The sequence below is a fragment of the Camelus ferus genome, chromosome 11 (genome assembly GCF_009834535.1).
Source record: "Camelus ferus isolate YT-003-E chromosome 11, BCGSAC_Cfer_1.0, whole genome shotgun sequence".
NCBI lineage: Eukaryota > Metazoa > Chordata > Mammalia > Artiodactyla > Camelidae > Camelus > Camelus ferus.
Genome location: NC_045706.1, coordinates 53,640,788 through 53,665,496, shown reverse-complemented (window position 1 = coordinate 53,665,496; position 24,709 = coordinate 53,640,788). Strand labels below are relative to the sequence as shown.

General features: G+C 46.2%; 1 protein-coding gene across 1 annotated transcript in view; it reads left to right on the top strand.

The window, feature by feature from the left end:
- Nucleotides 1–8,374, top strand: part of POLR3A (RNA polymerase III subunit A) — a 42,495-nt gene extending 34,121 nt beyond the window's left edge. Inside the window, exons 28-31 of the mRNA XM_006180044.3 lie at nt 403–567; nt 764–895; nt 1,989–2,121; nt 4,155–8,374. Coding sequence (XP_006180106.1) covers nt 403–567; nt 764–895; nt 1,989–2,121; nt 4,155–4,303 — 579 coding nt within the window. The 3' untranslated portion in view covers nt 4,304–8,374. The remainder of the gene's footprint in view (nt 1–402; nt 568–763; nt 896–1,988; nt 2,122–4,154) is intronic.
- The last annotated feature ends 16,335 nt before the right edge of the window (nt 8,375–24,709 follow it).

Below are 24,709 nucleotides of genomic sequence, written 5' to 3'. Positions count from 1 at the left end.
TAACTCTAATGTGAAGGTCCGGGGTCAGGGGGCCAGAAGGGTCTGCACTCCTGAGACTGAGGGTGGCCCCCGTTTCTTCATTTCTTTGCCACATCTCTAAGGAATTGTGCAGGTTTTGATTCCCTTCTTAGCACTGCCTCACCAGCTGTCCTGTTGGATTTCTCTCTATTCTCTCTTAAGACCATTGGTAGAAGGGGGTGCAGGCCTCTGAGCTTCTGCTCTCCCCTAGGTATTTCTAGGTTTGGCAGGTAACTGATAATCACCACTGAGAAACAGGATGGTCAAGGTCACAAACGCAGGGCATGACGGTCCCAGTTCTCACAGCCACTTTCTGAGGCTGCCAGATGAGTTGGGGTCGTGGGCACTGGGGGGTCTTGAACCTTCTGTGTCTCTTGAGTCCAGGTGGTGGTGCAGGGCATCCCGGAGGTGTCCCGGGCTGTCATCCACATCGACGAGCAGAGCGGAAAGGAGAAGTACAAGCTCCTGGTGGAGGGTGATAACCTGCGGGCAGTCATGGCCACCCACGGTGTGAAGGGCACCCGAACCACCTCCAACAACACGTACGAGGTACTGCTCATGGCCGGGGGCACCTTGCACACTTCTCTGACCCTGCCATTCGCTCTGGGTCTGCACCGACGATTGCCCTACACTCCATCCTGGGGAAGGGCCTGGGATGCCGGGAACCTGCAGGGCGGAGGAGGACGTGGAGAGGAGTTGGGCGACACCGGCAGCAGCTGCCTGCGCTCATCCTAGCTCTCCGCAGGTGGAGAAAACCCTGGGCATCGAAGCTGCCCGGACAACTATCATCAACGAAATCCAGTACACAATGGTCAACCACGGCATGAGCATTGACCGGCGACACGTGATGCTGCTTTCCGACCTCATGACCTACAAGGTTCGTGGGGGGCCCGGCAGCCAGCCCCGCAAACCCCATCTCAGGGGCACAAAGCTGGTAGGACACCTACAGTACACAGCTGTGATGACCACCAGTACCCCAAGACCAGAGTGTGGTGGTGGCGCTGTGTGTGCGGGTACAATTCGACTGTGAAAATTGCAACCACATGGCAGGAGGGGAAGCACGATTTTTGTCCTAATTAGAAATGTTAGCCTGAAAGGAGACTAACCATTGTTAAAAGCCCAGGTATTCCATGGCAAGCTGAGGTTTATTCCCTATTAATTAATGGGTACTCATCACACTTCTTTTGTAGCCATTTCCAGGGAAAGAACAAGTTAACATGATCTGAGGAAGGGGCTGAGGTGGTTTGGTTGGTTGGGTTTTTTTTTTTTTAATCTTTTCCCCGAAAAAAGTCTTCCTCTGTCAGTGCCATAAGGCGTGATGCCTCCACATACAAACTGTACTATGTTACAGAAAATTCAGAAACTAGGTGGGAGAAATAACCCATCTCCCACCACCCTGTAGAGTCGTTTTTAAGTCTTCCGGTCGTAATCTATAATGCACAGATTGTATTACTGTAGGTGCAGTGAAAGTGGGCGTGTCCTTTTTATTCTGACTTTATTTAACATTATAAATGTTTTCCATGTTGTTACATAGTTTTATAAATATGCTTTTTAAACGGTAGAACAATACTCTGTTGAATGAAAGCGACTTAAATAAAAGTGACTTAATTCTTTCCCTACTTTGAGGCTTTTAAATTATTTGAGTTTTGAGTTCTTTGAGCCACGAGAAACGTCTTCAGAAGTACTCTCCTTTTTAAAAGGTAGATTCTTAATTCAAGTCCTCAGTCCCTAATTCTTTGTTCCAGTGGCACATGGCTGTGGGCGTAAGGATCTGTGTTGTCTGTGGCTAACAGCCTCAGAGGGACACAGGCCAGATAGATAGCTATTAGCACCCTTTTCAAAGGATCCTGCAACTGTGGCTTGAATAGCGAGCGGCTTGGCTGATTTTTGCTTCTACTGTTGAGGGGTTACTGGGGATGCATTTTACAAGTGGCATGAGTACCACTCTGACTCTCTCTCCCCTGGCGCAGGGTGAAGTCCTGGGCATCACTAGGTTCGGCCTGGCCAAGATGAAGGAGAGCGTGCTGATGCTGGCCTCTTTTGAGAAGACGGCCGACCACCTCTTCGACGCCGCCTACTTCGGGCAGAAGGACTCTGTGTGTGGTAGGTTTGGTGTTTGTGGCAGCATCACCAGAAACCATTGTTTACAGCTTAGACTGTGGCCAGGGCTTCTCGGGAGGTGAAGACACTCAGCTGGCAGAGCTTTTACTTGTTTAAGAATAAAAGCACGGGTGGGGAAGGGGGCATTATAGTTCAAGTGGTAGAGCACGTGCTTAGCATGCACGAGGTCCTGGGTTCAATCCCCAGCACCTCCTCTAAAAATAAATAAATAAATAAGCCTAATTACCTCCTCACCCGCCCCCCCAAAAAAAACCTTAAAAAAAGAATAAAATCACAGATCACAGAACTGGAACTGACCAACATTTTATCTCCAAAGCCTGACTGTGGCATCCTGCCTCCCCACGTGTGTCTGTGCAGAGAAAGGACTGCCCCTGGGCATGTGGGGCTTTTCCAGCCCTTGGAGTTGTAGTCGGCCACGCTGATCCTGCACCCCTGTGGTGCCCAGGCTGACAGGAAGGGCCCATACCAGGCATTCCCTGAGCAAGGCAGCTGGTGTGCCTGTCCCAGGCACCTTTTCTGGTATCTCAGCACATCAGTGAGGCGTCAGTATTAAACCCTTTCACGGTGAGAAGACCGAGGGAACAAACTTGCTTGCTGTTCGAGTCTCGCCCTGTGCTGGTCTCATCTCCCACCACACAGCATGTCTCTGACGGGGCCCAGGAGAGCAAGAGCTCAACAGGGAGCTGTCACAACAGTGCCTCTGCCCACCCGGAGGGCTGGCAACAAGACCCTGCGGGACGAGGTGGGAGTTTGTGAGGGGCTGGGGTTCGGGAGCCTGCCCGAGGACACACACTCGTCAGGCTCAAGCAACGAGTCCAAGCCCCGTCCCCGCTGCCAGAGCTCTGCTTCCTAATGGCCCTTTCCCATCTCACCTCCTGTGTGGATTTGCCACCCAAGGCGATGGTCAAGTGGGCCCCAATCAGAGCAGATGCTTTTTTTTTTTCCCTAAGATGAACTCTTCTTTCCAGAGGGACGTGGGTTGCAGACAGAAAAAGAAATTACGTAATTCATTAAGATAATGAAGAGTGAAAGGAAAGAAAAGGGAGCAGAGACTGGGGCAGGACAGGACAAGGTGAAATAAGAGCGAGTCTGCTTAACACAACAGGACTAAGACCCAGCATCCCAGTTCTGCCACCAGGACTCTCGGCCCCGGTCTCTGCTGCTGCCATCCTGTGGCCCTGCCCACCACTCCCATCCACCACTGACCCCTTTAGGGGCCTGGCGTGGTCACCCCGCCCCAACTTTGAAACCTTCCCCTCCTCCTGGCCCTTTCCACATTGCAACTCAGCGTCAGCCCTCACTACGTGGCGGGTTTTAGTTTGGTTGTTTGCGTCTCTGCCCCCCTGATAGCACAAAGCCCAGGCGCGCACCTGCTTCTTGTAGCACCAGAATCCTGATGCAGAGCCAACATTTGGATCTTAAGAAGCTGAAAGGGAGCTTGGAGAAAGCACGTGCACCATCACTTTATTCCCAACACTCAACAAGGGCCCTGCCTTCTGAGTGTTTCCCATTCGGGCTGTGGGACCTCCGAGGTGGACGGTGCTGTTAAGCCTGGCCCAGCCCTGACACCTAAGCACAGTAAACAGATCTCTGCTGCTGTTTCCAGGAGGGACTGGCATCTGCTCACTGTCGTCCCATTTGCTTGTCTTCTGGGCCCTAGCTAAGGAAATGCTGGGTGGCAAACTTGGGGTTTCCTGAGCATCATCATTCAGTATCTTTGCTGGGTCCAGTGCTCTCGAAAGCCAGGCTCACACAGAGAGACCACCAAGCCAGCAGCAGAGTTGTGAACGGGCTCTGCCCTTCCCCAGGTGCAGGAATTCCCCCAGCCATCCAGGAGCCGTACCTTCGTCTTCTTACAGAGGGGGAGTAAAGGGAGCAGCCCAAGTCCAACCACTGACATGCAGTGGAGCCGGGGCTCCAGCCCCAGTTTCTGGCTCCCAGGTCAGGAATCTTTCCATCCTGAAAACCCACCTGTGTGTCAGGGAGCTCTCTAATCTCCTTTCTCTTGGTTTCAGGGGTGTCTGAATGCATCATCATGGGAATCCCCATGAACATTGGAACCGGGCTCTTTAAGCTGCTGCACAAGGCCGACAGGGATCCCAGCCCTCCCAGGAGGCCCCTGATCTTCGACACAAATGAATTCCACATTCCCCTCGTCACATAGTCCAGAGAGAGGGGACCATTCCTGACCTTGGCTCCTTGTCCTGTCTAGAAAGGGGCTCGAGGCCAGAGCTGACTCGTAAACTTTGTGCTCCCCAAGACTAAGGCCTTGCTGACCCCACTGTGCCACAGTCAGAGAAGGCCCCTGGCGACCCTGGGAGCAGCTCACCCAGGGACCCTGACCACAGCACAGTGCCTGGTTGGGAGAACCAGAGTTTGTCTGTTTGTTTGAAACTTAATCTACCAGCAGCTCAGCACCTCCTGCCCACTCCACCTCCCTGGACTTGTGAGGAGGCCCAGCGGGCATCTTTGCTTATTCCCACCTCAGCTGTCCATCGGCTCGCAGGGCTGTCCCACCCTGACCAAGAACCAGGTCTAAGCTCCAGGGCACGTTCTGGGTTCTTCCGTTCTTCGGTCATGCTGGAATCTCTCACCATGATATACTAATGTAAATATTGTTACTATTATTTATTTGTTCAGTTTGAAGAATTTGCAGTTTTTAGTGTTATTTTGTTTTTACTTTTGAAACCAAGAAACTACAGAAACCAAGAAAGCCAGCTTTGAAGCATCACTGGAAAAATTGGTTAAGCAAATGGGACTGTCTGGAACTTGTAACTGAGCTGAAACTGTCAGGAGGCCAAGCTGCTCTGAACATCTTTTGCAGACTCCCCAGCCATCTCTTTTTTTGTCTACCTCCAACCCTCTGGGTGGAGGGCTTGACCTTATGACAAGAGTCAAACTCATTCTTCGTGGCCTGTAGAAGCCTCCCCAGAGTTTGGGGTCCACTGAGGTGGGGACTGATGGTGTACGTGGGGAGGAGGACTGAGGCTGGTCCGGGCCCCATGCCCTGCCTGGGTGGCATCCACACTCTCCTGAGGTTTCTGCGTGTGTGGCGTGTGCTCGCCTCCTGCAGCTGAAGAGCGGGAGGGGCAGGTGCAGAACTGGGGGCCTAGAAGGTGTCCCAGGGGCAGTGGAGGGAGAGGGCCCTCCTGGGTGCAGGCAGGCACAGCCATCAGGGGTGAAGTAGCCACCCAGACGAGAAGGTGGAGGTCTGCACTGGGGGTGGGCATCAGCTGGAGCAGGGTATGTGCCCTGGGTGGCAACAGCAGGCTCCTCGAACAGCAAGTCTGTGAAAATGGAACGCGCACATTAGGCAGTGAGGAGAGAACCAGCAGGTATCCGAGGAAGACCCGCATTTAACTGCCTTGGGCTTCTGCCGCTGACTGTGCCATCACTGACGGGGTTTTCAACGCTTAAGAGAGAGTTTTGTGCAACCTAGGAAAGAAATGGATGTAGCTTGTCTTCTAGAGAGCAGAGGGCTTTGCTTCTAGAGACTGAGGGTCTGTGTGCCAAATTTGCTCCTTAGGACTGGCCCAGGGCCACGGAGAAGAAACTGCGGTGGCTGTAGCTCTGCTCCCTCTGAGAAAGTTCCGAGGAGCCTGTCCTCCTGCCCAGAGCCGAAACTCATTGTTCTGGCTCGGCCTTCCTCCCCAGGGGGCCTTGGGAAACCAAGGCTACTTGGTTGGATGTGAGATGATAGTGAAAACTGGGGCTCTGACCCCACTTTCTGGCTCCAGAAGGAAGGTCTACTTCTGAAATGACAGCTGGTTTATCTTAGTGTATTCAAGCCACTGGAAGAAACAACAGCCCAAACCCAAAATGTGCATTTATTCTTGAGCACAAAAGCGGTTTGGATAATTAAAGAGGTGGATGTGGTAAAAGAAAAAGTAGGGCAGCTGAAGGAATTGAAGTAGCGTTTTATAGGATTTTGCTTACACTCTTTGACCATTCCCTATGAATTAATGCTGCTGTGGCACTTAATGTAACCCTTGGTTCTTGGGTCTGTGTTTAGAAGGAGTGCTTTCTCTGAGCCATACTGATGGGATTCTGAATTAGGAAATCATAACCTGACTTACTGGTCAATGCTCAGGTTTAAAATTCTAGTAAAATTAATTTACTATAGTTATTAATTTACTATTAATAGTCTTCCTGCACCTGTTAGGTTGATCCACCTTGCCATTTTTCACATTCAGCACCCCCTGTGCAGACCTCCTCCACCTTTGGACTGAATTAGTCCTGGTTTAAGACAAAGGGTTGAGTCCGTTAACACACTTCAGAGTTGACCCTTGAAGCCTTACCAGGGACTCTGCTAATCTCACACAACCTGCCAAGAGCCACAGAGCCACACTGCAGGCTCCCTGGGAAGTAAGCCTCAGGCCTGATCAGATCCAGGACTGCTGGGCCCGGGAGGGTAGAACTGGATGGTGGGAGGAAACACTGGTGGTCACCTCGCTCCGTGTGGAACACAGACAAGAAGTGGAGGGAGAGACGGTGGCTGCGCTGTGCTGCTGTGAGTAACAAAGGCGGCAGCCCCAGGAGCCCCACCCTGCCTGTACAACACTCCCTGACGAGCAGGCCTATGGGAGACAGGAGACTGAGATGGGTGCAGGCCCAGGGTTCAGACCAGCATGTGGTTCGGGAAGGGGCGCATCCCCAGTGAGGAGTGGGCTGTCCTCGTGGTACTGTCCAGCCCTGCTGGGCCTGTAGGCAGCGTTGGCCCCTGAACCCTACTCCGGGTTCCCCACTGTGCGACGCGTGGGTGGGTGTTAAAATTCTCCCTAATGTGATCATTTGTCCTCCCTGGCCTCAGGCTTTGTGCAAACACAGAACTCAAACACCAGATCGCAGTGTATTCTCAAGAGCAAGCTCAATAGGTTAGGATTTTATTATGGCCCGTTTGGAAGAAACAAGAAAAATACTTTTAAATTCTGTCTTCTCCATTAACAGATACATATTTCTTTTTTTTTTTTTCCTTTGTTTTATGAGAGGGGGATAATTAGGTTTATTTCTTTATATTTGGAGGAGGCACTGGGGATTGAACCCAGACCTCGTGCATGCTAAGCATGCACTCTGCCAGTTGAGCTATACGCTCCCCCTCAACAGCTACGTATTTGACTAGTGATCTGTCCAGTCCTTAACCCTTTTTCCATCTTGTGCAAGGGGATCAAAATAGCAATTGACTCAGTTACAGCCCCGCGCTTAGTTCAGCACTTTGGGAACAGAAGAGACATTCTGGAGTCCTTCAGTGTCCATGTCACAGTTAAATTACGGTGTTGTGTTTCTGTTTCAGGGTTTACCTTCATGTATTCACATGGATTCATGTCTGATTGAATATGACACTGTATAATGATTATTTGTCTTGAATTTTTGCTGTCTCTTGGCAGAACTCTTATTTTTTTTTTACCAAAACTCAAAAGAAGAAAACTTGCTATACATAAAAGTGTTGCAGTCCATCCCTGTAGGTTGTGAAACAGGATGACTGATTGGGATACATGTGGGCTCTAACTCCTAAAATAATGTTCCTGCCACAAGCCCACCTATAGAGGTAAGCAGTGAGTGCCCAGCCCCACCCCTGTGATGGAGCTAATTCCAACCCAGTGGGACGTAGTGCAGTGTCACCCACACCGATGCACTAGAGGTGCCACCTGGCCAGGATCAGGTGTCTAGCTCATTTGTTCTTTCAATCAACTAGTAAAGACCTTCTATGTCCAAGGTCATATTCTAAGTGGTAAAAGTACAGCATAGACAAAATAGGTAAATCAGATACTAATGCATCTAAAAAGAATTCTTCAGTAGAGCAGGGTGGAGCAAAGAGGTTCTGGATCAAACTTGGTCCAGCACAGTCTAGGGTCAAAGCTGCAGAACTGAGGGCCTGGCTTCTGTGGCAGGCTTGGCACATCAGGCTCACCAGGGCAAAAAGAAAGGTCCCTCTGAGCCAGCATGGTCCCCTCTGTCTACCTTTGGGGTATCAGGACCTAGAATATGCCCCTAAACCCCTCGGAACTGGTATGTTCCTTGTGTGGGTGCAACCATGGAACCTCTTCAGAAGGGACTGACACCCCCAGCCCTTCTTTTCCCTTTCTTGCAAATTTTATGCCTGAGTTGTTGTTTTTTAATAAACTGACATTTAAATTAGATCACATTCTCTTAGCAGGCTGTTCAAAATGTTTCTGGGCTGATGGAAAATGTAACTGTCAAGGATTTATTCAATAAATGAAACTTTATTGCTCACCTACCATGTCCCAGTCCCAGTACCAGGTGCAGGGTAATGAGCAGTGAACAAAATTCCCATGGCTTCTTCATGGAATTAATGCAGTCACAGCACTGTCCAACAGAAATGCAGTACAAGCCACATATGTAAGTGTGAATTTGCTAGTCTTCACAATTTTTAAATGGTGAGCTTAATTTTAATAATCTATTTTCTTTAACTCAACATACCCACAATATTTCAACATGTAATGAATATAAAAATTGTGAGTGAGATAATGTTACACTCTTCCTACTAAGTTTTCAAAATCCTGTGTCTGTTTTTTACACTTAACAGCACATCTCAAGTTTCAGATTCTCAGTAGCCATATGTGTGTTAGGGGTTTTGTATTCAGATTGAAAAGCACAGTCTGGAAGGAACAGTAAACAAATGATTACAAACGGTGCTGAGCCAAGGAGGGGGCAGCTGCCATGACAGAGAAAGAAGGGGAGACCCCGGTGATGGTCATAGACCATCCCAGACTCTTCACTCGGCCTGCATTTAGCAGCATTGCCTCAAGCAGGCTGCCGCCTCCTTTTGGTTTTAGTTGCCCAGTCTGGAAAACGGAGAGTAAACTCTCAGGCGTGCCTGCCTGCCTTCGTGCATCTTGTGCGGCATCCAGGAAGCTGCAAGACTGTAAGTTGTTTAGCTGTGCTGCCAGAACACGTGGGAGGAGCTGGTCACTGCTGATGGAACCTCCGGTCTTAAGCAGTTCTCACACCTGACTCTCGTCCCTTTTGGGAATTGTCCCAAGAGCTGAGTCCCAGGGATCCCAGCACTTACGGTAGTGTGTGCTACAGCTTTTCCTGGAGTTCCATAGCCCCCTTCCCTAACGCTATGCTTACCGCCATTTGGCCTATGGAGTTCATTATTTTGCTAATTAGATCTCCTGGTAGAATGTAAGCTCCAGAAGGACAGATACTTGTTTCTTTCATTCACTGCTGTAACCTCAATGCTTAGCATGTAGTAGGTGCTTTAAAATATTGTTTGAATAGGTGAAGGGGTAGATTCAATCTTACACTCCCTCTCAGCAGTTAGAGTCAGGGAGCAAGGGCCCTGGAGCTCAGCAGGCCTGGATTTGAATCCCTGCTCCATTACTTTCCAGCTTCCTCGCAGCTGCCCCTCGTCTTGAGCCCCCAGTCCCATTAAAGGCTTCCGCCTTGCTGCAGGATCTATTCTAGGACTGCACGAGCCTGACTGCTCCTTGTTCTCTTCCCCAAAGGCTCAATTCCACCTTTGCCCAGAGAGGGCCCCTTGCAGCACTAGAAGCAAGGGTGAGGGGCCCTTACCACCGCCTCCCCCAACTCCTCCCATTTCTGCCTGCAGGCCTGGGCCCCAACCCTGGCCCCAAACACAAGAGCCGGAGCCAAATGCTTCTAGCATATACCACCGTGGGTGATTTATTTAAGGGTCTCCAAATAATCACTTAAGTGTCACCATGGCAACCCGAAGAGTTGCCATGGAGATGGAGCAGGAAACGTCCCCATGGAGACCCCTGGGAGACTCTCTAGGAAATCATTACCAGGTGGATGGGGCTTGGGAAGGGGGAGCTGGACAAATAAGGGAGCCCCACGGCTCTGTGTACTGGCGGGAAAAGGGGGGTGAAGGGGCAGACTGGGAAAGACCAGCTTAAAAGGCAGGCAAGTTAATGATCTCCACTAACTCTAAGGTCCCCTGTGATAAATAACTTCTATTGTATGCACAAAATACCCAAAGGAAAAGACAGAAAAGGAGTAAAAGTGGTTACCCCAAGAAGGGGAGTGGAGGAGATTTTTTTCACTGTGTGCTCCTTTGTATACTTGTTTGAATTTCTTTTATCATAGGTATGTAAATATTCAATATTCCAAGATTAAATAAGGTATTACAGGGCATTTACTATGTTCAATATTTTATATCCTCAAAACCCCACTAGGTAGGTATTATGACGGGGAAACTGTGGTTCAGAAAGTGGCCCACAGTCACATGGATCAGTGGAAACCAAACCCAGGGCTCTCCAGCTCCCTTAAGTCTGGATTCTCTGATCTGCCATGGCACACTGAGCACCTTTAGGTAGCTGCCACCCCTCTGGACCCCTCTTCTCACCTATAAAATAGTCCGGCACTTTGGACTGGATAAAGGCAAAAGAGCCGCTGCTTCTGGCTTCCTGTGACTGTGGCTCTTTAGAAGGATTTCTGAGCCCTATTATCACAGCCTGTCTCTTCCTTTTCCTCTCCTTCCCCCTCACTTTCTAATCCCCACCCACAGCAGTGGATCGTCAGGGTTCTAAAGAAAACACTTAGAGAACTCAGGGTCAAGCCAGAGGGAGTCTTGAAGAACCTCTGGATTCTGTCTTCGCAGAGGAGGAGGATGTGGCCCAAGAGAGGGCTTGTGAGCCACCAGGGAGAGGTAAACCCAAGCCCTGAGATCCCTCCGCACACCCGTTATGATGGCAACAATCAAAAAGATGAAGGGTAACTGTGAAGCTGAGAGGTTGGGCCCTTCGACACACTGCTGGTGGGGAAGTTGGAAACTTCATACACGGCTGTAAAATTGTTCAGCTGTGCCTTAGCTGGAGCTGCTACAACAAAACCCCACTAATTTCTCACAGTTCTAGACACCAGGAAGTCCTAGATCACGGTGCTAGCATACTGAGTTCCTCATGAAGGTCGTCTTTCTGGTTTGCAGACAGCCAGCCACCTTCTTGCTGTGTCCTCACAGAGTGGAGAGGAGACTCGTGTCTATTCCTCTTCTTATAAGGGCACTAACCCTGTCAAGGGGGCTCTACCCTCCTGGCCTCATCTAAACCTAGTAAGTCCCAAAGGCCCCACCTTCTAATACCACCACCTTGAGGGTTGAGACTTTAACACATGAATGGGGGATATGCAGGCATTCAGTCCATAACAAGCCAGTTTGGAAAACAGTCTGGTGGTTGCTCGAAAGGTTCAACCTAGGTTTACTACATGACCCAGCAATTCCACTCCTGGGTACATCCCCAAGAGAATTCAAAAATATTTTAGCACAAGAACTTGTGCATGAACGTTCACAGAAGCACTATCCATAATAGCCAAAAACTGGAAACCAGCCAGATGTCCATCAGTGGATGAATAAATAAACAAAATGTGGTATATTCATATGATGGAATATTATTTGACCACAAAAAGGAATGAAGCACTGACACCTGCTATAATGTGGATGATTCTTGAAAACAAGCTATACATGAAAGAAGCTTCTCACAAAGGACCATTTATTAGAGGATTCTATTTATATGAAATGTCCAGAATAAGGAAAGACAGAGGGTAGATTAGTGGTTGCCTAGGGCTGAGGAGGGTGGGTGGGAAGATTGGATGGTGACTGCTAACGGGTATGAACTTTCTTTTTGGGGTGATGGAGATGGTCTAAAATTGTGGTGACTGATGCACGACTCTGAAATATTCTAAAAGCCACTCAGCTGTGTATTTTAAATGGGCAAATTGTACGGTGTGTATATGATGTCTCAATAAAGCTGTTTGTAAAAAGAGGGTGAGGGGGAAAGTACTACCCCAAAGCCCCACAGCCTTGGCGGCCACTCTGGGATTTGCCTCCCGGCCAGCATCTACGATCTATGACGGGGGCAGCAGGGCCTCTAAGGCTGCTTCTGAAATGAGTAGGTGCCGACTACTGGGGGCTTCATATCGTACCCTCTTCCCTCTGCCCCTCAGCCACAGGCGCGTTCTTTTTTTAACTGAAATATAATAGACTTACAATGTATTTGTTTCAGGTGTACAGCCTAGCGATTGGATATTTTCATACATGATGAAATGATCCCAATAAGCCAGGTTACCATCTGTCAGCATCAGAGCAGCATTCTTTAACAAACTGGGCAGCCTCAAGATTTCATTTCTAAAAGAGGTGTACTGCCAAAAGGAAAGAAAAGTTAAAAGTCTGAAAGCCACTGAACAGAGGAAGTATTAAGGAGAGAAGGCAAAGTGATTAAGAACCTGGGCACTGGCCTTGTAAGAAGCATCTCTTTTTTTGTTGTTTTTGTTGTTGTTGTTCGGGGGGAGGTAATTACATTTATTTATTTTTAGAGGAGGTACTGGGGATTGAACCCAGGACCTCATGCATGCTAAGCATGCACTCTACCACTTGAACTATACCCTCCCCGCTAATATTTTTTGTGGGGTAGGGGGAGGTAATTTGATTGATTGATTGATTGATTTTTAAGTGGAGGTACAGGGCATTGAACCCAGGACCTCGTGCATACTAAGCATGCGCTCTACCACTGAACTATACCCTCCCCCAAGAAGCATCTCTTTTTATTCTGATGCTTTGACATCTTGGGGCCTTGCTGACCCTGGAGGGACTGGGCCTCCCAGCACTAGCCAATTCCTAGAGATAATGAAGGACTCTGCAGTGAGTACACCTTCTATATGCAAACCAATCAATCAGAGCCCATACCCCAACCACCCTCTTTATGAAGGCCTTACAAAGCTCTCACACTCTGGGCCAGATGCCCTAATCACCCCAGGGCAGGTACCAGACAACTCGGGGCAGCCCTATGCCCCAGAGCCCACTGCAGTTATACAAACTAGACAGTCCTCCACCTGCATACCCTGTCTCACCTGTGCTTCCTGCAGAAACCACAGTAAAGGCTCTTGCCCATATTCCCCCTCCCCTTGGCCTCCTGACTGACCCTTGTGCTTGCTGGTGTGCCCCTGCATGGTGTACCTCCTCCTCTTGAGAACTGGGAGTAATATACTATCTTTTCTTTATTTTTTTTTAATTGAGGCATAACTGACATATTATATTTCAGGTATACAACACAATAATTCAGTATTTGTATACAGTTTGCACTCTGTATCTGAGGGTTTGGCACCCATGGATTCAACCCACCAGAGATCAGAAATATTCAGGAAAAAAATTCCAAAAAGGTCCGAAAAGCAAAACTTGAATTTGCTGCATCAGCAATTATTACATAGCATTTCAATTGTGTTTGTAACTATTTATATAGCATTTATATTGTATTAGGTCTTATAAGTAATCTAGAGATCATTTAAAGTATACGGGAGGATGTGTTAGGTTATATGTAAATACTACACCATTTTGTATAAGGGACTTGAGCATCCAAGGATTCAGGTATCCGGGGTCCTGGAACCAATACCCTAGAAAATATGGAGGGATGACTTTATATGCAAAATGAACACCACAATAAGTTTTAGTTAACATCTGTTACTATAAAGAGTTACCAAAGAATGAAATCTTGCCATTTGTAACAACGTGGATGGACCTAGAGGGTATTATGCTAAGTGAAGTAAGTCAGACAGAGACAAATACTGTGTGATTTCACTTATATGTGGAATCTAAAAAAAGCAAACGAACAAATGTAACAAAACAGAAACGGAGTCATAGATACAGAGAACAAATAGGTGGCTGCCGGATGAGAGGCGGGTGCGGGGAGGAGAGAAATAAGTGAGGGAGATTAAGAGGTGCAGACTTCCAGTTACAAAATAAATGAGTCATGGGTATGAAGTGTACAGTGTGGGGAATATAGTCAATAACAATGTTATAACTTTGTATAGTGAGATGACAACTAGTCTTACTATGGTGATCATTTTGGACTGTATAGAAATATGGAATCACTATGTTGTGTACAAGAACCAACACAGTGTTGTAGGTCAATTATACTTCAAATTCATAGAAAAAGAGATCATATTTGTGGTTATCAGATCATGGGGGTCAGGGGAGAGGAAAGTGGACGGAGGCAGTCAAAAGGCACAAACTTCTAGTTGTAAGATAAGTAAGTACTAGGGGTATAATGTACAACATGATAAATTAACACTGCTGTATGTTATACATGAAAGTTGCTGAGAGTAAATCTAAGAGTTCTCATCACAGGGAAAAAAATTCTTTTTTTTAATTTTATATCTATATGAGATGATGGATGTTTACTAAACTTATTGAGGTAATCATTTCATGACATGTATAAGTCAAATCATTATTCTGTATACCTTAAAATTATACAGTGCTGTATGTCAAATTATATCAATAAAACTGGAAGAAAAGAGGAGAAAAGGAAAAAAAAAGGAAGGGAATTCTGACACATGCTACAACAGGGATGAACACTGAGAACATTATGCAAAGTCGAAGCCAGTCACAATAAGATAAATACTGTACGATTTCCATTTATACGATGTACATAGAGCAGTCAAATTCACAGGGACAGAAAGGAGAATAATGGTTGTCAGGGCTCGAAGGTAGGGTGGAATGAGGGGTTATTGTTCAATGGGTGCAGAGTTCCAGTTTTGCAAGATGAAAGAGTTCTGGAAATTGGCTGCACAACAATGTGAATGTACTGAATGCCACTGAACTGTACCCTTAAAAATGGTTAAACTGGTAACTATTTTTTAGGGGAGAGGTAATTAGGTTTATTTATTTATTTTAATGGAGGTACTGGGGATGGAACCCAGGACCTCATGCATGCTAACCAACTCTATCATTGAGTTATACATACCCTCCTCCTTAAAATGGTAAATTTTATATTATGTACACTTTACTACAATTTTTTAATTCACAGCCAAGTTGTACTTCCCAGCAAATCCATGCACATGGGAATAATCACTGTTCCTCATCCTGTCCTATAACAAAACTACTCAAGGCAGCGGGAAGTGATCTTTAGAGTATTTCTCCACTAGTGAGGCCGTGATACTTGTTTGGGCTCCCTTGGGACTGGCCAGCTAGCACTCTGTCTGAGACGTGGGTGGGACACTTTGCTCCCCTGTCCACACCAGCTATTATAATTTAATTACACACACACACACGCACACCCCTGTATGTATGTGCATTTGCTGACAGGAGAAAATGATACCTATTTTAATTTGGATTTCTTTGTTTTCTCTTGAGGCTCAACTTTTTGTTGACCATTTGCTTGCGCTTTTCACAAGTTGCCTGGTTTTTTGTTGTTATTGTTGTTTTTGGCAGGGGGAGGGAGGTAATTAGGTTTATTTATTTATTTATTTTAGTAGAGGTACTGGTGATGGGACCCATGACCTCGTGCGTGCTAAGCATGTCTCTACCACTTGGGCTATACCCTCCCCCCTACAAGTTGCCTGTTCTTAATGACACGAGAGCAACCAGGAGAGTAAGTGGGACCCCTTCCTAGTCTCATTGGCACTTCCAATGTCATTGCCTTGTTTTTGATAACTTGCTTCACCTTTGGCATCAGGTATATTAAATCAGAGTTCCTGGTAACAGAAACTAAATCCTGCTAATGACGCAGAAAAGTTTTGTTTTGTTTTTGGAAACATATCAGGCAGCTCAGAGAATCATTATGAAGGCTGGAAACCCACAATGAGAAAATGGGCAAAACCCAAGGGCAAATGGCAGCGGAGAACCAGTTGGGTCTCGTTAGGACCCCAGGCATCGTGCCAGTGGGCCTGGTGCTGCCCCCACCCCTCCTGCCAAAATAAGACTCACCATTCTCCCTTTGCAAGAGCATGTAGTTGGCCACGACAGCCACCAGGGACCATGGGACAGGGATAGTGAGGGAGGGTCTGTCATTCCTGTCCTGGGGAATGAGAGGCAAGGGAAGGCCTTCGTTCAATGAAGGAAGGGAGGATTTAGATGCTGGGCTGTCCAAAAGGTGATGCCCACCAAGTATTTAACACGGTACAAAGCATCTTCATGTCTATAACAATAACGATCAGCAATTGCTGTTTTATTGAGCTTTGCTATGTAGGGAGCACCCTGCTGCACATATTAAGAAGTCTGTTAACTCATCATGATCCTCTGAGGGTGGTATTACTCTCCCTGTTTCACAAATAAGAAAACCAAGGACCAGAGTGGTTCTATCATTTTCCTGAGGCACACTGCAAATGTCAGAACCAAAAAGCCAACCCAGCTCCACCAGACTCTAAAGTCACCAGGCTTCCCAAGTGGCTGATTTAACAATCTCAACACCTCTCTCCCCAGGGAGCAGGTAGCCCCACACAAGCCCGGTCGTCTGACTCCAGATCCATTCTGTCAGGATCTCTGGATGCCCTTCAAGGTGCCAGGATGGCTCCAAACACGGGGTTCCCCACTCGTTGTCATAAGGAAAAGACTTAGGTGAGGGGTTTTCTGAACGTTCGCTGTGTTAGCCAGCATATAAAGAAGCGGTATAAAATGTGTATGTAAAAAGTATTGTAAAACTTCTGGTTCCAGATGTGATGGAGTAGCTGGAATCACATTGATCCTTCCCTGACCCCTGTGTAAGTAACAAGAGAAGTTGGACAAATTGTATTAAATAACTCTTGGCACCCACTAGTACGAGGCTATGATCATTAACAGAAAGTTCCCTCAGAAACCACCCTGAGGATGTTTCCCAAACTGTGGAAAACCATGTCTAAGTTGAGGACGGCAGTTTCCCTGAGTGGGGAGAACAGAATGTAATACAAGTCTGCCAGGACAGCTGGGACTGGAGTGGTAGCGAGGGGATGCAAAGAAGGAGCCCAAAAAATCTATAGAAAAGTGCCCCTCGAGAGCACAAGGAAGCTTTCTGAGGTGATGGAAATATTCTATATTTTGATTGTGGTGATGGTTACATACCTGTTCACATGTGTCAAAAGTCTATGTGTTTTACTCTTAAAATTAGTGAATTTTATCGTAAGTAAATCAGTATATTATATTTTATCAATAAAGCTGGTTATTTAAAAGTTCCTCCTGGGGGAGAGTATAGCTCAGTGATAGAGTGTGTGCTTAGCATGCACGAGGTCCTGGGTTCAATACCCAGTCCCACTGCTAAAAAATAAATAAACCTAATTACCTTCCTCCCCCCATTAAAAAAAAAATTCCTCCTGACTTTGGCTGACTCCTAAACACCTGCACACAGGGCAAGACTTTGGGAACCAAGCAGAGAACAGCCTCTGCAGCTCGACAGCGAAGCTGAGGTTCCGGAGGCTGTGCAGTGCTGGAAGAGCGGGAGTTTGGACCCAGCCAAAGTGGAGAGACCCTGAAAAGACCTGAGATTTTCAAATGAGGCCCCAGAAAGGCCCTCCACATATAGAAAGGCCATGCCTTAGGAGTGGGAATGGAGACCACAACTCAACAACTCCACAATTTTGGAAGCTGGAAAACAGATGAAGGCCTTGCAACTAATTCAGCAGATCTAAGACAACTGAATCCTAAACTACCAGTGCGGGAAGCTAAAGGCAACCTGATTTACTATGTGGAATCTCCAAAAAGTTCAATAATTGGAGGCACCAGAATTGGGGCTGAGAGTGGGCTAAGAATAAGAGAATTATTTGAAAATTTAAGAAGAAATTAGACAACCCAAATGCCCTCTCCTATTCTATCATCTAGACCATTAGTGAAAGACTGAAAGTTTATCCTCAGGAGAAAGTAAACTAGAGGGTCTCTAGATTAGGGGTTACTGGGCTAAGCTAGAGATGGGGCTCTGTACTTAAAACACGAGGTTAAACAAATATTCATAGACTTGGTGTGGGGTCCAACCTACTTCATTCATTCAGCTCCCAGGGTAACTCTGGGTAATTGATGGGAAAGTCTATTTGGGGGAGTCTGACTCAGCCAGGAAAAAAAAGACCTAAGGATGCTGATAACGGGGGTTCAGCAATGAAATGACTCCGCCAGATCAACCTGCAGTGAAGCACATAGTCAGAAAGCTCCAGCCATGTGCTCAGCGTTTCCAATCAACTTTTTAGGGCTCCCATTCAAAAATCCAATATCATCAAACATCTGATGAAAGCCTCTACTATGAAAGGCAGAGACTAAAATAAACAGAAAAAAAGTTGGAGAAAATAGTTTATGCAGGGAGAAGAAAATTTTTGAAAACAACAAAAAACATTAATATCTTCATAGAGCTTTAAAAGATATACTGCATCACTAAAACAAGAACATAATGCCATGAAATATATATGTATATTTTATATAAACATTATATGCATGTGCATAGAAACCTGAAACAAGAACCCAATATTATTGGTTTTTAAAAAGGGAACATTCAAAGGGCAACAGGACCTCTTAAAAATTAAAAATATCAGAAAAAATAGAAGGATTAAAAGGTAAAGTTGAGGAAATCTCCCAGAAAGTAGTACAAAACACAGACATGCTAAATTGGAGAGAATAGATAAGCAAACTGGAAGACTAAAACAAGAGGTCCACCTTCTGAATAATATGAATTTCAGGAAAATGAAAACAAAAAGACAGAACAAATCGAGTGGAGGAAATGACCAAAGAAATACTTGAGGAAAAATTTCCAAAACTGAAGGATATGCACTTCCGAATTAAAAGGGCCCACTGAGCGCCTGACATAATGGGTGGACATAGATGACCCAAGAGGCGGGAGGGTATAGCTCAGTGATACAGCATGTGCCTGGTGAGCACAAGGTTCTGGGTTCAATCCCCAGTACTTCTCTTAAGGGGAACTAAATAAATAGCTAAAAAAGAGATGACCCACAACAAGACAAACCGTTGTAATTCAGAACACGGGAGACAAAGAGGTTCCCACCAAAGGAAGAGGGGACCAGGTGAGGAATAAGATGGGCTTGTCTCAACAGAGACACTGGAAGTGAGAAGACACTTACGCAATGCTTTCAAAATTCTGCAGGACAATTATCCCCAACTTAAAATTTTTTATCTAACCAAACTATCAATTAAAGACATTTTCAGTCATTTAAATGATCTTAAATGATCAAAAAAATTTTTTTTCATGTACTCAGGAGGTTTCTGGAGGATGTTGCACCAAAGTAAAGTTTGTCAACCAAGAAAAAGACAGACAACAAGAAACAGGAATCTGACTCAGAAGAGAGGTGCAGACAGTCCCCCTGCAAGTTGGTGAAGAGAGATTAGGGAATGAAAATGATACGACAGGCCTGGACGGCACCCAGCCTAAACCAGGCTAGGCCAGGACGCTCAGGAGAGATTTCTTCAAGAAAATGAAACTGGTAGACTACCATCTGAACGTACTGAGGGGAGATTTCAACAACTGGAATACTTTGGCAGTGAGTACAAAGAAACTAAGTGAACTGGGGTGGGGGAGAGGATGATTAACTCCAGGGAAAATAAAAGCTTATGCTTGAAAGGAGAAGTAATCATAACTCACCCCGTGGCTTCTAGTGTAAACACACGGGAATAGCGTTTACCTAGTGGTAATAATGTAAACACCGACTGCTGCTCTAACCAAATTATTATATGGCTAGATTGGGAGGATGGGAGCCAGGGAGGGTGGGTGGGTTGCTGGAGTGAGGAAGACAATAAATCGTGCCTAAACTAGAAAAATCATGAAGTAATAATAAAACAATATTATTTAGGAAATTACGGCAAACGCCAAAATAATGAGCCATAAAAATTGAATGGGGAGAGCCCTGTTGAGGTGAGGGCTTTTTTTCCATAAGTCTTGCACCACTACTTGACTCTTTGAGTATGTGAATGAATAACTTTAATAAAAAGTAAAACTTTGCCCTGATTTCCGTCTTAGAATGTACAAGCTGAGGCAGGCAGACACAAGAAGCAACGCTACAGAAATACAGAATCCAGGATCCTAAAAGAAAACTTCAGTGGTAGACGGGGAAGGGAAGAGTATATACAGGTAAGAGGAGGAGCTGTACTTTCAGAAACAGGCAGCCTCTCTATAGACGCATCCAGAAAACTGGCACACATAAGGTCACCTTTGAAGTTGACCTTCCAGAAGGCGGCTCCAGGGCAGGGAGCACGGGATGGGGGACCCTGGAACACAAAGCAGTCATGACTCCCCACCATTTCCTCTGCTCCTCTCCATCCTCTGCTCCTTCCTCCACCAGCCCCTGCTCAGGCCCCTCAGGAATCCTGCCTGGAGGCAATGACTTTGTGCTCAGGTTTGCAGAGATCAAACTGGCTGAGGGGATTAGAGTGTGCTTCAGGGCCAGCAGACAAACCGGGCTTTGCTTTTGTCCTCCACGCCTGCCCGCCACATCCTCTACTCCCAGTCATGATCAGGTTTGTAGTATCTAGGCAGACAGCCCAGCCTACCCACCTGCGCTGCTTCGCCAGCTATTCCACACCCAGACAGTGGTGCTCCGAGTGAGGCTGCAGAGAAAGGGAAGGTATTAGGGGAGAATTAAGGTGAGGAAGTGACTCAGCCCAGCATAAGCCTGCAGGCATCCGGTGGAGCTCTCACAAGGCAGTGTGGCCACTTGTTTCGGCTTTCAAGTCGGCCTGGGAGTGTTGCTGAAATGTGACTCTCTCTGCTCCGCTGAGCACTGAGGGTGGAGGGGAAAATTGGCTGGGCTCCTGCTCCCCTCCTCTGCACCCTCCTCCGCAGCCCCCAGAGCATCCCTGGTGGGCCAGCAGGAGAGGGCATGGGGTGGGGGATGGGCTTGGGGGGATCCTTGGATTTTGCATGAGTTTCTTTCTCCTGGATTTGTTTGCTTTACGCAGGGTGAAACCTGGTTGGAGAGGTGACCCTAGGGAGGGGCTGCCTCTCCCCCACCCCCAAGGATCTGCCCACCAAGGGGACTGAGGGTAGGTCCTTGGGGTCTGGTAGGCAGGAAGAAACCCCTTGGGGCTCAGAGGAAAGCCACTGTTCCTAGAGAGTGTGCGGTCTCCCAGTCAATTCAAATTCGGGTTCTTAACCTTGGACAAGACGCCAGCCTATTGGAGACTATTTCTTTATCGAACAAACGCTGGGAAAGAAAACTGCTCATCTGTTTGTGGTCAAGTCATTCATTCATTCACTCCACAAACAACTGATATGCCAGGATCTGGGCTCATTTAGCAAGAATTTAAATAAACCACCTCACATCCATTAGAATGACTACTGCTTAAAAAAAAAAAAAGTCAGCTATACAATTGACCCTTGAACAACATGGGTTTGAATTGCACTGGTCCACTTATACGTGGATGTATCTCAGCAGTAAATACTACAGTTACTACAGGGTCCGTGATTGATTGATTGAATCCGAGGAAACTTGGGTACGGAGGGCCGACTATAAATTATATGTGGATTAACCCCTGTGTTATTCAAGGGTCAACTGTATTTCAACAACAAAAAAATTTTTTCTAAATGACAAGTGTTGACAAAGACAGGGGAATATGGGAACTTTTGTTCACTGTTGGTGGGAATGGAAAATGATTCAGACACTGTGGAAAACAGTTATCATGTTTCCTCAAAATATTAACATATAGAATTACCATATAATCCAGCAATTCTGCCTCTGGGTGTATACCCAGAAGAACTGAAAGCAGCATCTCAAAGTGATATTTGTACGCCTACATTCATAGCAACATTATTCACAATAGCCAAGAGGTGGAAGCAACTCAAGTGTCCATCAACAGATGAATGGATAAACAAAATGTGGTAAATACAGACAGCAGAATATTATCTAGCTTTGCAAAGGAAGGTAATCCTGTCACACGCTACAATGTGGATGAGCCATGAGGACATTGTGCTAAGTGAAAGCAGATTACAAAGGGACAGATATTATGTGATTCCACTTACATGATGGAGTGTACTGGAATAGTCAAATTCACAGAGACAGAAAGTAGACTGATGGTTGCCAGGGGCTGAGGGAAGAGGGGACTGGGAAGCTGTTCTTTAATGGGTGCAGAGTTTCAGTTTTGCAAGATGAAAAGAGTTCTGGTGGGGATAGGTGGTGTAAAAAACAAAAACAAACAAGCAAACAAAAGAGTTCTGGAGATTGATTGCCCACCAATGTGAATATACTTAACGCTACTGAACTGTACACTTGAAAAGGATTAAGATGGCAAATTTTATGTTATGAATATTTTAGCTCAAAATAATAGTACCTTTTAATTTTTTTAAAAAAAAGGCACACAATTCCTTCTGCCAACATACCCAGGTCTAGCTGGGCAGAGAGACAGGAACACAGTGACACGACATAATGCCTGGCACTCAGTGACAATAAAAGGCACCCAGTGACAATGTATTGACTACTTGGTAGAAAGTATTTTTTTAACAAAACAAGAATGAACGTATTACAGGGAAGCACAGAGGAAGAGGCATTTCATTTTGCTTAGAGATGGAGGGGAGTGGGTTAAGGACATCTGAGCTGCACTCTCAAATGCTGGGTCTGACCAGACCAGAGAATTCTGGTTATCACACCAGTTTTAGGACTTTGGGGAAATACCCTTTGAGCCTTAGTATCCTCATGTGTAAAAAGGCAAAAATACCAAGACTGTAAGGGTGCAGTGAGAATTAAATAAGAGAATGTATGTCAATAGGCTAACGGGAACTGGCACATAATACACACTCATTTAATGGGAACTTCCAGTCTCCTTATTGTTGTTGTTGCCAGCACCATTGTCATTATCATATTTTGGCCCACGTTGGACGTTGGACAATGGTTGTAAGCTAAAGTTAAAAAGCTAGGTCAGGATCAGATTACAAAGAGCCTGGGAAGAGCCACAAGTTTGGTCAGATTTTTGTATCCATTAGGAGGCTTGGAAGGCTTTTGAGGCAGAGAATTTCTGGGATGTTAAAAATGGATTTGCTTGCAGTTAAGTTTATATGTCTACCTGGCCTGGATATGTGGGCTTCTGGGCCATCCCATTTGGGTTTCAATGCAGTGTCCCTGTATCAGAGGGGCTTTAAGCACCAGCTAATTTAGGCAAGGCCTGGGAGGAAAGCCCTAGCCTAGAAAAAAACAGGATTAGAGGACCCAGAGAGGAGGTTGGCAATACTACACAGAGGGAAAAAAACGTACTTTAAAACTGACCACGTGGGCACCACAGTTTCCTAGGTGAACAGAGAGTGTAGCTTGAAATTTTAAGAATGTGGCCTTGTGAAATATGTATTTTACTCTCCAATATTTTGTGTTGTAGGATATGTCCATGTGTTTATGTTTGTGTGGTAAGGGACAGCAGATCTGCTTAAAAGTGTTCTTTTGAGCAAGGCCAATCTGTGGCAGAGATTATTCATTGTCTTACAAATGCATTCTCTCTTCTTCCTTCATGATGGAACTCCCAGCTTTTAGCTGGGCATATGGGTACCAAGAATAGACTACATTTCCTAAAAAAAAAACCCAAAAAACCCCTGCATTTCCTAGTATGACTTGCAGTTAATTGTGTCCATGAGAGAAGTCTGGCCGCTGGGATATAAGAGAAAGTGGCTTGTGTGACCTTCTGAAAGTGTATTCAAAGAAAAGGGGGGAAACTTTCTTTTCCTTTCCTCCTTTTTGTTGGATGGAATCTAGACATGATGGCTGGAGCCCAAGCAGCCTTCTAGGAGTTTAAGCAGCTTAAGTCCTGTGCAGAGGAGAGTGAAACACAATGGAAGGAACCTATATCATGGAGCACTACACCAGCCTGGAGAGGTGACTTGTAGTCTTCATTTATGTGGGAGAAGAATGTAATTCTATCTTGTTTAATCCACTGTTATTTGGGGGGTTTCTGTCACTCACAGTAAAGCATAATCTTAACTGTCACCATAGGCAAGAAACCTTGGGTTTATTCCCCTCAGTGGCCTCTCTGAACCATTTTTGCCTTCAGCTTCCCCCAACGTCAGCCTGATGACACCAGGGAAGTTCTACTGGTGTTACAGATCTGTTTTAAAGGGACTACCCTGGCTCCCTGAGTGGTACAAACTCCAGACGAGGATGCCTAGACTCCAGAGCAACCACTTCAGAAAACGGGTATCACCTGGTAAAGTTAAAAATCGCATACCCCATGATCCAGCAATTCCTCTTAAATATATTAGAGATTCATGCACGTATGGAGTAGGAGTTACACACAGCCTCATTGTTAGTAATCACCACAGACTGGACACAATCCTAATGACCATCAACAAGAGAATGGCCAAGTAAACGGGGGCTGGGGGGAGGTGTTTATACAATAGGATGGACTGTGCGGCAGTGAGAAGGAATGGACTACCACCACAAGCATCGACATGGGCAAAATTCCAAAAAATCATGTTGCACAAAAGAAGCAAGCCATGGAAGAAAACACACGTAGAAAATTCAAAACCAGGCAACTCTGGACAATTGTCTAATGGTATATGCATTCATGGCTAAACTTTACAGAAGAGCCAGAAAACGGTCCTCACCAGATTCAGGATAAAAGTTGGATGAGGGGAAGGGAGGGGGTGATGGGCTGTCATGGAGGGGAACAGAGGAGGCTTCTAGGGTTCTGGCAAGGTTCTATTTCATAATTACCCTGAGGAGCGAGAGAGGGGGTGATGATGTGTCTACTTTGGAATCATTCTTTAAACTCTGCACATGAGTGTTCTGCTGTCTTCTGAATGCGAGAGAGATGGGAAGGAAGAGTTAAGACTTTTGTTTTGACAGCACAGGGGAGAGAGGATGAATGCCTCTTCTCCTCTTCCTTCCCCGTCAGCAGTAATGACTCATTCCACCACCATTTAGCACTTACTCCACTCTG